Below are 14333 nucleotides of genomic sequence, written 5' to 3' on the forward strand. Positions count from 1 at the left end.
CTATTATCTATTAGTCATGTTTCATTTAAAAAACAGTTGCTTGTCGATCATGTTATGTTTAATTTAAGGTTATTTTTGGTTGGTTGTGTAATATATTGATTTTTATGTGAAATGGAACTAATCATATTTATAAATGGGCACATTCTTGTAAAAAGTAATATATAATCATAAATATTCTAATAATCTAATTAGATATATTTAAAATGGTTTTAACAATAAATTAGAAGTTCGTTTTGTAAAATAAAAAGTAACATAATATCAATAGTCATCAAATAAAGGATCAAAATATTTTTAAAAAAATGATACTAAATCATATAATATGATTTTTAAGGATGATAACTTTTATATATGATATTTTATTACGTATTATTTATTCCTTCAAATGATGCTGAGTGACAACTGTTGACAACGGTGAGATATGGAAAAAGAATGACGACTGGTGGTGGTGATGAAGGTGAGATTGAGTAAGGTTTGTTCTAATTATTTATGGCAAAAGAGGTAGGTTAATTATTTCAAAGTGTTAAATAAGTAATACCAAAAGTAAAACACTCTAAAACCTCTTATAATGTGAAGTATTATACTATTGTGATATATATAGATAGATATTGCTTAGTTTTGGAATTGTTAAAAACACATATTTAATAAGCACAGAGAAATGATGCTAGCAAGTTGAATGGCATTCAATATTTGGTCAGCCTAAAGTCGCATACCAATATACCATACAATCTTTATAGTGACACTTCTCACATAAACAAATCATTAGCCAAAGACTTGTATAAACAGTTGAAAAATCAAAAAATTTCCCTCTCTTAACGAGAACACACTAGAATGATATTTGATATTTCTTTAGGTTCAATAATAAATTAATAATATAGCGTAAGCATAGTCGGGTAATGAATAATATATATGTAAAAATGGAGTATATGACTGTTAGACACCCAAGTTTGGGTGTAGAATCCCTCACATACTAATTTTTTTAATATATCTATAATTGCTTGCCCCCCGATGTTTTTTTATGGATTAAAAAAAAAATGTGAGGGGTTCTACATCTAAGTTTGAGTGTCTAACAACCACATAAACCCTAACCCTTAAATATACATATATTTAGGTTCTACTCATAATACAATAAGTATAGCCGGGTAGGAAAAAAAAAAAGTAACATAAACGGTCCAGCCCATAACAAGTAATTAGTGAAACATAAACGGTCCATGGGTAAAATTTGGCCCATAAGTTAGATCTCTTGACTTCTTCGCCAATCAGGCAATCATCATCATCCTGTGTAGAGACGACTCGAGTCAATTCTTGCTGCAGAGAAAAAATAAAAAATGGAAGGCAGATCTAGTAATATTATATGCTCATTAATAATCGCATTTCTATTCCTAAGTTTCCGATCATCTTATTCACACTCTTCTTCATCGGAACTTCAGATCCTCACCGCCGAACGCAGAGTAAGTTTCCCCCATCCATTTTTCAGAACTTATTACTTCAATTCAGTTTTTGTTATCTTATCTGCATTCTGCTTCAATTTTCGTAATTTTTTAAAATTCCGAGACTTTATTAATAAGCTGTTGCATTTTAGTCCATTGAAATTGAGTTGATTTGTTAATATTAATACCAATTGGTGTTGTGATTTGCAGATTGACTTGGCTTCACATATTATTAGGGTTGTTCTGACTTTGAAGGTACTCACTTTTCTACTATTATTAGGATTGTGTTGACATTGAAAGGTTTTTTAAGATAGTAAAAAATGCCGTCGATTTTTGCGCTGTAAATGTAGCGAGTGCAACACATGCCTGTGTGTAAGCATGTATGTATGTATTTGGGTGTGGAAAAAGGACCAAATGTATGAGAAGGTCAACAAAAATGTCATAAAAACCAAGGTTGTAAATATCACTTTTCGGTATCGTCTCGGTCGACCACCAATAAGCGATATATCGGGGATATATCGGAGACATATCGGATTTATCGGGAATATATCATCTCGGTTGACCACCGATAAGCGATATATCGGGGATATATCGGCTGAGATAACTGAGATTTACAACCATGATAAAAACCTGTTATTCCATGTACCCTTCAAGTTTTTGCAACACGTATTAATCATAACCGAAGGCATTTTTTGGTTATCTATTTTTTTTTATCATCAAATGTTTTTTGTATGCTACTAAAAAAGTTATAGAGCTGAAAAAAAGAAGAAATTGGGATATTGGAATTTTGTGCTTTCACATTAAATCGATCCATTATAGTTGATCAGATTCCTAAATAAATATATGCTAATGTTACTTTTTTATTTGTCTATTTTAAAAAGTGGAGAGCATCTGGCTCTTGGTTAGAAGTAGATGTTTACACATTAAGATAAAAAAAAAAAGGAAATAAAAAACAGTCCGTTAAACTGAAGTAGCTGATTCTAAGAATAAGATTAGGCCTCTTTGCTGTTTTTCCTTTTATAACTGCACGGATCAATATGTAGTGGTAACTGGTAACAAATATAGAGCTTACTCGTTCAGGCTCTGAGTCAGACTGAATGTAGGAAGAAATTGCGGCATCCAAGATTCTGATGTAAGATCTAAGTTTTAGACAGTACATCGTTGATGCTCGAATATGTGTAAAATTCTCTTACACGCCACTAGCTAGGGTTCATCTAATACATTGTTTCGTGCTTACAACTGTGAAGATATCAGCTACTTAGCAGACATGATCTGTTGACATTACCTTCATAAAAGCTATATGGTAGAATATGTTTTTCTTTTTTTAATGGCGGAACTTTCAGGTACAAAATGATGGGGCATCCGCTGCTTCAAACGTTCTTCTTGCATTTCCACCAGCACAAGTTAAGCATCTAGCACTGATCCAAGCTGCTGAACATACTGGAAAAAAGAGGAAGAAAACTGTACATCCACTTGATGTAAAACCAAGTGACCATGCTGATGGGCCAAATGGAGCCAAATTCTTTTCTGTTTCTTTGAGAAATCCGTTAAGCACTGGTGCATCCGTCTCAATTGAAGTATCATACATATTGACCCAATCACTTGAACCTTTCCCTGTAGAAATAAGTCAGTCAGAGCCCCAGTTAGTCTTATACCGCGACAGTGCTTTAATACTATCACCATATACAATTAAACAACAGACAACAGTTATTAGGACACCTAGTACCAAAGTGGAATCATTCACTAGAGTGGAACCATCCTCCCAATTGCGTACTGAGCTGAAGTATGGGCCTTATGAGGACCAGCCTTCATATGCGTATACTCCTATACTACTTCATTTCGAGAATAACAATCCATTTGCTGTGGTTGAGGAGCTTGTACGAGAAATTGAGATTTCTCACTGGGGCAACCTCCAAGTTACAGAGCATTACACGTTGGTGCATAACGGTGCTAGACACAAAGGCGGATTCTCAAGGTTAGGTCGAGCTGATTGCATATGATATATTATGCCATACCTGTGCATCATATTATTGATTCATTGTAGACATCTCACTTTGTTTTATTTAGCACTATCTCTAGAATCCCCCCCTGCACTTCTTTTTTTGAGTTACTCCTTACGGGTTTCTAGTGACGCAAATATGAATGTATAACTGAAAATGAATAGACTAGTAGAGTTCGTCCTTCTGATATCATACTTCCTATACTGTAATTATCTACCTGTGCATTTTCTTCTTCAATAATAACAATCTGTCTCCTCTAAGTAGCATTGTAGCAATCACCGAGCTTTCATTAGATTTACACTTGTTAAGGGTTGCTAGTTTGTTATATGATTTTTTTTGTAGAAGTCAAATTTATTAAGTATAGTAACTCTTGAATTTTGTATTTGTACTTAAGTGACAAAATTTGGTATGGTCTAGTATTCTCATGTATTTATATTTGTTAGTTAATCAATTATGAAGATCCAAGATCATTTTTTAAAAAACTTGTGATGGTTTTTTATGCTTTAGTTTGTGTGTTAGTAGTAATGAAATTGTTCTACCTGCATCTATTACTTATCTTTTAGGCTTTTTCCCATCGACGCACGTTCTTAATCTTGACCTCCAATGTGGTTTGTTATATGTTATGTTGTCTACTTCATGCTGCCTTTGATACTTAGCTTTTGACCTTTTTATTCTAAACTATGCAGGGTTGAATATCAATCTAGGCCAACTATCAGTGGTGTCTCTTCATTCAAGCATCTTGTTGCAAAATTACCCCCAAGGGTTCACTCTGTCTACTACCGTGATAACATCGGAAATATCTCAACCTCGCATTTACGGACAAGTTACAGTAAGGTAGCTCTTTAGATCCTCTTATGTTGTACATAGTGGCCTTTTTTATCCTCTTATATTTCCATATAGCGAAAGTAATGATGTGATTTGTTTATGGTTCTTCAGAAGATTGGTTTTGAATTTCCTTAATGGTTTGTCTTTCTTTTCTAGCTTCCTATGTTTGTTGTAAGTCACCTTAATGAACCTTTATGCCAAATTGGTTCTGGTTTCATTTTTAATAACTATCTTTCTTTATTCTATGTTTTCCTTTTTATTGATTACATATATTCAATTCTTTTTGCATTCAATCTACAAAACTATTCGCTCCTTATTTCTAGTTACTTAGGAACATGATAGGACTTTTTAAAAAATGATATAAAAACATTATCACGCTTTTATTTATTCTCGTATACTCATGACAACAAAATTTTATGCATGCAGTCTGAACTAGAAATAGAGCCGCGATATCCTTTGTTGGGAGGTTGGAAAGCGACTTTTGTCATTGGGTATGGGCTGCCACTGCAAGATGTTCTTTTTGAGTCAGATGATGGTAAACGCTACCTGAATTTCAGTTTTGGTTGTCCCATTGCTGAAACGGTGGTGAACAAAATAATTAACAAGGTATACGGTCATGAACATCATGAAGTTTTAGTATTCATTCTAGGATGCTTGCCCCTCGTCCTTCACTTTTTTATTGATGATTAGATATCTATTTCAGGTTATACTGCCTGAGGGATCGAAGAACCCCCATGCCGTGGTTCCCTTTTCAGTGGAGCGCAGTGCAGAGGTAACTTGTGTTATACATTGAAGTTCATAATGTTTAAACAAATCAGTATTTTTTGCAACATGGTTATTGTTTGTGCTTCTTTTTAGTTGTGTATTAAAAGTATATTCATGATCTTAAAGTAAAGTTCTCTTTGCAATTTCTGCAGACCAAGTATACCTACCTTGATATTGTTGGAAGACCAGTGGTGGTGTTGGAAAAGGAAAACATAGTTCCTGAGCACAACTCTCTTTTCCAGGTAATTACACCATGCTTATATATTGAGCTTTTCCTTTTCCAAAAACACTACTTTCTGCTTTCTGAGATACGTGTTTGTAGTGAACATTGAATGGAGAATCTATAACCTTGATGTAAAGAATCCCTTGTATGCTTTTCTACATGCCAAATGTGATGTATTTTTACATGTCCATTAACTATACTTTCGTTTTTGCAGGTTTACTACGATTTCCATCCAATGTTCATGCTTGCAGAGCCAATGATGTTGATATCTGTATTTTTCTTTTTGTTTGTGGCTGCCTTGGCTTACATTCACATGGACATCTCAATAAGAAAATGAAGAGCAATGCAGGTGTGTTGCATGCATGCCAGTGCAGATTAGTACCAGATAGGCTACTTCACGAAGCCAAATTTAACATGAGCATGGCTGGATAAATTAGATTATATGTAAAACATACCCCAACAGTTTGATTTATACTTGATGGAACTGCCAGTTTGTAAAATGAGACACTAAGTAGCTGCGAAATATTGAGATGTTTGCCAGATTCTGTTGAAATAGATGGTGCATGCCAAGCATGTAGTGTTGTCAAAGAAATACAGTTTTGGTGCATGTTTATCTGGGCTGGGATGTGTTTGTTGAAATTGTGCCAGTTCACTGGATGATTTTCTTGGTTTCTATATTTTGTTAAACTTCACCCCTTTCATTGTGGGATGATTTTCTGGGCTGGGATGTGTTTGTTGAAATTGTGCCAGTTCACTGGATCTTACTGTTCAAGCCTTTTTTTTTAAATGTCATTCATGCGAGCCATCTGCTAAAGCTTTTTTGTTAATTCGAAGGTAGAAGCCAAAGGAAATAACGACCACCTCGCTGGAGGGTTCACCAAATTCATTGTGCTCTAGATTTAAGATGCAGACCAACTTATAAAAATTTCCCATCTATACCAAAAGGGTTCCATCAGTAAGTTGTAAACAGTTATCGGCTTTGAGGATTATATCTCAACATAGTGAGATGTGATCCTTTTCAAACTGGACTTGTTGCTATTGCTCCATAGTTTCCACAGAAAGGTCATCTTATGTACCTGTACATTATATGTAAGAACTTATATCAGGCAAAAGAACGTTGATATGTGTGAAGTCATTTATGAAGATGCCGGTCACTTAGCTCACGGGTTGCTTGACCTTAAGCAATATATGGAATTTCGCCTCATCATGGTGTAAACTGCCACCCATCTATGCTTTTTTCATTCCAAGACTTGCCCAAGGCACATGAAACATTGCAAGGCACATGAAACATTGCAAGGCACATGAAACTTTGCAAGGCACATGAAACATTGCAAAGTAATATAAGCAATCATCCTCACACCATATTGATCCGCATATGGAGGACTCGAATGACTTAATCTTCAACAATAAACCATTCATGATAGCAAAAATCAGATTAAAATCATTTGTCCGTGTTTGAGTAACTAAAGTATCCCTTTAGAATTGTCTCATGGATTTCAAAACTTTATAATTTTGTAAATATTTCTAGCATTTTGGTAGTAAATTTTTAAGAAATTAATCGTTTGGGGAAAAAGAAAAAAAAGCTTGAGTTATGAGACACATTTTATTTATTTACTGTAAAATTTCGGTTGAACGAATCATGTATCCAACTTCAATTCCAAACATCTACTATCTACTACTCCTTTATAATGATTATTCACCCTCTATTTTAAGAAAGAGTTTGAAAATAGTTAGATGAGAAATTACTAAATTGCCCTTAATAAACAACCCTTAAGGAAATGGTTATTAGATATTACCAAAAATACCCTTAATGAATTAATTAACACTTTAAACCCTTATCTTCTAAAATATCACTATTACCATTGTATCAACTTACACGGTTAGACCACTCGACACCAATTGTCGATGTCATCGATCACCACCCGTCACCGACACCACTAAACCACCGTCGCCATTACCGCCGCCGTATTACGCGGGTACAATGCTAGTATATACTAGTGAGGTAAAATATTGAGTTATGCGAAGTATATACAACAACAACATCAACAGGACCCAATCCCTGCGCGAGGTATGGGGGAGGTAAGCTGTAGACAGTCTTACCTCTACACAAAGGTAGAGAGACTGCTTCCATAGGGACCTCTGGGCACAAAAGAGTGCAAGAGGAAAAATGAGAATATATCATTGTTTTAAAATTCAAAATTTAAATACAAGGAGAATATCATTTTTTATTGCAATAAAGCCAGCTAAATTGCCGATACCCTACGCCCTAAAATACCAAATTCTTTTCCTATGTTTTCCAGATTTTATTTTTATGAAGAGTAACTGTGAGCTCAACTTTCTTTTCCTTAGATTTTAGTATTTTTTTTCTTTTTCTTTTTAACAGAAAAGATTGATGATATTGTTTTTTTATTGAAATTTTGAAATATAATTGGGGGACGGGAAAAACAACGAGCAGCAGTAAGAAGAGAAGAAAAAACACATAAATCAATCAAGTGGAAGGGGTAACATAAATTACAATTACTTTTACTGTCTTCTTCTTCTTCAGTCCGTACACAGGTTATGTATGCTGGCATTTAGCGCTACCGTTGGTAAAGCCATCATTTTCTCTCCTTAATTAGACTTACTTGTTGTTTATATCATTTTTATTATTATGTTCTCAATATCGTCATATATATATATATCTATATATATATATAGAGAGAGAGAGGGGTTAAGGTTTATGTGGCTGTAGAAACCCAAGTTTGAATGTAGAACTCCTCACATTTTGTTTTTTTAATCTATAAACAGCATGGGGACTAAGCATTTATAGATATATTAAAATATTATTATGTGAGGAGTTCTACATCCAACAGCTACATACTCTATTTTCTCATATATGGGAAAATTTCATATATATCACATTTTAAAGATATAATTACATATTTACATATATGTCTTAGCTGCAAGTTTTTAATGCATAAATACAATGCTTTTAAAGCATGCTTTAGACATATATGTAATTATGTTTTTAAAATAGGACATATATGAGAATCTCCCTATTCATCTTTTGAACATTAAACTTGAGGTATTATATTTCACCAATGTTTTGCAGTTACATGGTAACACCATATATATATATATGGTGGGTAAATTACAAAAAATACATGTCTTGAGTGGTCCTAAAATAAGGAGTGCTCCTAAAATAACTTTCACCTATATATATATATATATAGGTGGTTGGGTATTGTAAAACAAGTATTAAAGTAAAACAAATAGGACAAGATCTTGACCCTTAGATCATGGATAAATTGATGCATAAAGATTCACGAAACAATTGATGCACAATGATTTTCATGATGTACGTTGATTTTCAGTGAAGGGAAATCTATTGTTTTATTTGTTTTACTTTAATACTTGTTTTATATTACCTAAAACCTATATATATATATGTGAATCATTAAAATCATCGTGTATCAATATATATGTGAATCTCCGTGCATCAATTTTATCATGATCTAAAGGTCAAGATCTTGTCTTATTTATTTTACTTTAAATATATATATATATAAACATACAATTGCATCAGCAGCATTATATAAATGCTGTTGTTTTTTTCTTTTTTTTGTAAACTAGAATTCCTTTTTTTTTAGGTAAAAATTAGTTGGAATTGATGGAAGGAAGCATAATTACAAATACAACAGTTGATAATAACGATGATGATGGTGATCGGATATCAGAGCTTCCTGATTTTGTTGCTCACCACATACTCTCCTTTTTATATTTATCACCGACATCCCTAATTCGAATGAGTGTACATGGTTTACTCTAACTGCCTCTTTCCCCATTTTGCATTTCGACTTTCGTCGACTACCATGGGCTTGTTTTGATCGCCAATACGACAAGGAAAGATTTTCCAAATATGTTGCGTATACCGTGTCCAGATTCCCACGACACCAAAATGTCATCAACTTTTACCTCTGTGCTGACCTCCAGGATCCTGCACTTGCGGATATCATTAACAGATGCCTTCCATTCATTCTTAAACAAGGCTTGCAGAAGTTTGGTATTGTTGATATTGGCGGTCCATACCGAAACCGCTTCGATTTGCCTGACATACTCCTGTTCGTCTCTTCGTAAAATTGTTTTTTGCCTTATACCTTGAAGTATGGTAATGATGACCTTATAAGGTTTAAGTTGTTAAAGATGTTGTATCTTCGTGAAGTCTTTATAAGTGAGGAAGGATCAAGTGTTTGACCGCCTGTTGCCCTCTTCTTGAGAAATTCACTGTTAATGGTTGCAATGGTTTCAATCGACTTTGTGTTTATGGGATGCAAAATCTTCGAAAAGTTGCGGTTTACTATAACTGTTCACTTAAAGAAATAAATATTCAAGCTCCAAACCTAACTGATATACTTTTAGCAGATTATTTTCAACAATGTGCACCACCATGTATTAACTTGTTTTCTGCCAAAAAGTTGTCAATGGTTTTCCGTGGATGTTATTCTCAACAGTTTGCCGTCTCCTTATCCAACTTCCCGTTTCTTGAAACTTTAGTATTGAAGATTTCTCGTAACGACACAAAGTTGAAGTTGTCAAGTCACTCCTTGAGGACCTTAAGCCTAGATGCACAAACTGCTTTGGAAGAAATTGAAATCGATACCCCCAATTTGCTATATTTTCGGTACTGTTTAGATTGTTTTTATGAGCAAGATCCAATAAGGAATTCAGGCGAGTCAAAAGCATGTATGGAATGTTACCGTGAACGTGTTTGTGACTCTATCTGGTTCCAGCAGATTAGGCAATTTTTTAGACATGAAAATTGCATTCAAAGTCTAGAAGTTGCATCTTGAAACGGTATTGTATTTACGCAAGTTAGTTCATTTATTCAGTTAATTATGTACATTTACTTGTTCCTCAGCAATGATATAAAGTAATCCCTACACTAAGTTGTTTACCATTTGTCTTGTAGAGTTGGATAGATGTCGAAGAACTTAAGTTGCTCCAGTGGCCACCTTTTGAACTTGAGCATGTTGAGTTGAACCTGGGTTACATTAATAAATTATCAGACTATGTACCTTTATTGGAAGCTGTTCTTTGGTGTTGCCGTCCTCGATCTTTAACTTTGAATTCATTCTACTTCGACAATGATCATGAAAGGAATGAAATTGTTAAGGTAAGTGTTGTATATGCTTACTTTGATCAAAAAAGAGTTCTATGTCATTTATGATGATGTATTTCAGTACTGTACAAAGATGGTAAAATATATAGCTTGCATTGTGTTTCATCATTGATCTAAATTATGTTTCTAGGACGTAACTGAACTGGGAGATTTTGGTTTATATTAAATTCTCATTTGATTTTTTTTTCTAGTTTACATATGAGAAGCTGCTGCAACAAGAAGTTAAGAACAAAACTAATATTCAGATTGTGTTATCTACTGTCAAAGCCTGCGGACCGAATGACTTGTTAATTACCTTCTCTAAAGAGGAAGGTAACCTTTGTTTCTTGTTTGACCGGCTGACTTAATATACATACATATCACTCATCTCTTCATTCTCTTATCAACGTTCCAACAGTTAGTCATAAAGCAAGTCAAGATTCTGCCATTCAAAAAGAAAACAAGCTAGTCAAGAAGCAGGATAATTAAATAGTCAAAAGGCTGGCAAATATGGAGGTGTATTGGATCAAGAAGTTTACTAGTTAGGACAGGAGTGAAGTACCAGGTAAGGATCGCATTTATTGTGTTTTGGAGTACTCAATTGCAGAAATTGGTTAGAAAAAAAACCCTGTGATGATTTATACATCTGTGTTGATGGTTTTGTATTTGGATTTCCATTTTCATCTTGTTTGATTTGGTATTTGTTTCAAGACTGATTATGCTATATGTTACGTGTTTGTGGCATTGTGATTGTTTGTTTGTTTTGCTATGTGCATATGCTCCCATCGAACGAGCTTTACCAACCATGTGTGTCAAAAGATAATGCTATATGTTACGTGTTGATAGTGGCAACATGGCCATTGCCTGTCACATTTGGGTTCAAGATATTTTTCTGATTTTAGCTACAAACAGGTCAAGTTAAGAAACCAAGGCAGTTGGGGCATTTTGGGAGATCAAGGGTTGGACATGAAGCATACTGGTCTAGTGGTCTTAGTACAATAGTCATTCTATCGAAAGTTTCATTTTTTGTATTGTGACATGGTTTACATGTGTCCTGTTTCGGGGAAAAAGCTGCATTTTTCAAACTTATTTGGGGATTATATCTCAACATTGTGTATGTGATCCTTTTCAAACCGGATTTATCGCAATTGTTCCATTGTTTCCACAGGAAGTCTTCAGCCTTGATGTGTTACAACCCATCCCACACATTCTTTTTATCCATCAACTATCATCAACCATTCTATTATCGAGTAAATTAAATGATAATCTCTGCGTTTCTACATACATAGTATAAAATTAGTGCCTTAATACATGAAGATTTAAAAGGTTATCTTATGTACCTTTTACAGTATATACAAGAACCTACATCAAACAAAAAAAAACATTATATACATACAACCATAAATGTTTGCCCATCTTCATTTGCTGCTTTCACAAAGAACGCTGGTGACTAGTCTGCAAGGCATTTACAGGGCAAGTTAAAAAAGTAATTATGCTAAAATATTTGCTGTTGTGTGGAACTTGAACTTGAAGCAGGGATAAAACTATAAAATAATAAAATGAGAAACTGATACATGAAGCCCAATTCAAGTGCAATTAATATTTTGCATGTAGTACATGAAAATTTGGGCCAGTATCCAAAAAGCTAGCAAAAGAAATCATGGATGACAAAGATAAGCATGAGCCCAATCAAACTACAAATATCTACAAATAAAAGTAAAACCAAAAACTATGAGCAAAAGCAAAACTGCAAGACCATGTAAATACTATATTCTTTTTTTTTTTGGCTCACTTACTCTCGAGGAGCGAAAATATAAAGCAGATTACAACTTTTGGATGCATAGTGTACAAGCTATATATCATCTTGAAAATGAAATTTAAACACATGGTTAGCCCAAAAGTTAAGATTCGACAAATGAAAAGACCTCATTGAATTGATAGTGAGCATATGTCTTGTCTTGTTGAGGTGGATATCTCTCTGTATGTATGTATGGTCATGGCTAGGTTGGCCTAGCATGGGCTCATATTCATTAGACCCATGGTCCACACTTCTTGACATTTTGCGTCATCAATTATTAGAGTTCATTGTTCAATGAACCATGGTCCAGCCCTGCTTGGTTGGATTAGGGGTAGTCCTCTCGTTTCCTTTATCCTTCACCCCCAATTAACCTACTTTAATTTGTTGGCACCTCACCATTCTCTTTCACAATATTGAGTGTCAATTTATGAAATTGTAATTGCATCAATTTATGACTACCCTACGTGTGACAATATCTGGCTTTATTACAATAGCTTTTGTGTCTGTCTTGAGGACAAGAAGACAACAAATAAGCAATAAAGTTATTTAGAAAGTTACTATTTGAATGATGTGTTAATGGAAAGAAGAAGAAAAAATAAACTTTTACATGTATCACTTAGCTAGAGCCTCATGAGTCATGTACCATATAATATCAGTTTGAAAGTTTAATTTAATTAATACACAATTTGATAATCAAAATAATCTTGAGGATATATTATACAATCGATACATGTATCTAGCTAAGTATGAAACAAACGTATGTTTGTTGTTTGTTGTTTGTTTCTAGTTGTCTATAAAAACATGTTAAAAAGTCAAATATGAGCGGATAGTATTTGACTTTTGGAGGTGAAATGATAAAATTGACCATGAGACATAGATACATGACATGCATTTATTATTACCATACCTTATATCTGTCTTTATTTATATATAATAATAATAAATAAATAAATATTAACATAACGTTGACCAAGGCCATGGGGGGAGGAGCGAGGACATTTAACACCAAACACATATATAGGCGATGCCGCCGTGCACGGCCATCGGTGACGCCTACATCGGTGGCGAAACCATCACGTGACCACCATCAATACCCACTTAATTATCACCATATGCTTTTTACAAAAAAGACATGTCGCATGTTTCCTTTTTTATACTGTACTATCTATGTCTCGACAAGTTGCATGAGTACTTTTTGCTAGTGTATTTATTTATCTATTAAATACTCGTATCACTTATCACATTTTCTATTATATACAAAGGAAATTACTAACTTGGAGGGATATTTAAAATGTAACTTTTTTTAATAGCATTTATCGAATTTTCCTAAACGTATCTTTAGGATATTTTTCCTTATTCATGTATTCAACTATCAATGGCAATGGTTCTATGAAAATTAAAAGCAATTATATAATAGTTACAAGTCTTCATGATTTATACATGTTTTTTTGGGTTTGTATACAGGGGTGAAGCTAGTAGGGGGACTGGGGGGTGCTTAGCTCCCTCCAACCGTTCATGTTTTTTTTATTGCAAGGCTAACTCATAGCCAACTAATACAAAGTTATTTTTGAAGCAAGTCACCCCCAATCTATAAATGTTTGATTTCTAGCCATGCAGTTCAAGTAAAGATTTTACATATAGTCCATAAAAATAAATCATCGCAATTAAATTCTATTTTACTAACATTTTATTAAATGGTTATGTCTTTCATATTTTAATGTATACAACAATTAGGAAAGAAATACAGTTGAGTCTCCTTTAACATGAAATCCTGGTTCCGTCTTTAATTGTATGACTATATATATTTCTTATGACTTGAAAAGGTGAATACGGTGTGAAGACTGAAAAATATGGACCTTGAACGGCAACCACATTAATTACCATAAGGATAACCAACTTTATTCTGTCTAAAGGGTCAAGGTCATAGAAATGACATATGCTACCTTCAACATACTATCTATAATACGGAACGCTTTCACATCACAAATATAGTCATTCGTGTTTCGATTTATATTTTAGATACAGGATAACACCACCAGGTAAAAGTCAACCTGACCAAGGTATTTGCGGCGACGTTGTCGCTAATATTCTGACACTGACAGGGGCCCGCTATTTTCTCTGCCAGATTTACCATTAAGGACATGGGGGCCCGCAGTAT

At 34.0% G+C, this 14333-nt stretch overlaps 1 protein-coding gene and 1 long non-coding RNA gene across 2 annotated transcripts; both read left to right on the forward strand.

Moving 5' to 3' along the window:
- Window positions 1-1241: 1241 nt before the first annotated feature.
- Window positions 1242-5847, forward strand: LOC122603056 (dolichyl-diphosphooligosaccharide--protein glycosyltransferase subunit 1B). Its single transcript, XM_043775670.1, has 8 exons — window positions 1242-1448; window positions 1638-1682; window positions 2771-3402; window positions 4114-4261; window positions 4679-4858; window positions 4956-5024; window positions 5170-5259; window positions 5455-5847. The coding sequence occupies exons 1-8, from the start codon at window positions 1326-1328 to the stop codon at window positions 5575-5577; spliced, it is 1410 nt and encodes a 469-aa protein (XP_043631605.1). The 5' UTR covers window positions 1242-1325; the 3' UTR covers window positions 5578-5847.
- Window positions 5848-7646: 1799 nt separating this feature from the next.
- On the forward strand, window positions 7647-11101 carry LOC122606016. Its single transcript, XR_006324782.1, has 5 exons — window positions 7647-7828; window positions 8870-10073; window positions 10189-10392; window positions 10590-10710; window positions 10796-11101. It is a non-coding gene; the product is annotated as an uncharacterized LOC122606016 (long non-coding RNA).
- The last annotated feature ends 3232 nt before the right edge of the window (window positions 11102-14333 follow it).

The sequence above is a fragment of the Erigeron canadensis genome, chromosome 6, assembly GCF_010389155.1.
Source record: "Erigeron canadensis isolate Cc75 chromosome 6, C_canadensis_v1, whole genome shotgun sequence".
NCBI lineage: Eukaryota > Viridiplantae > Streptophyta > Magnoliopsida > Asterales > Asteraceae > Erigeron > Erigeron canadensis.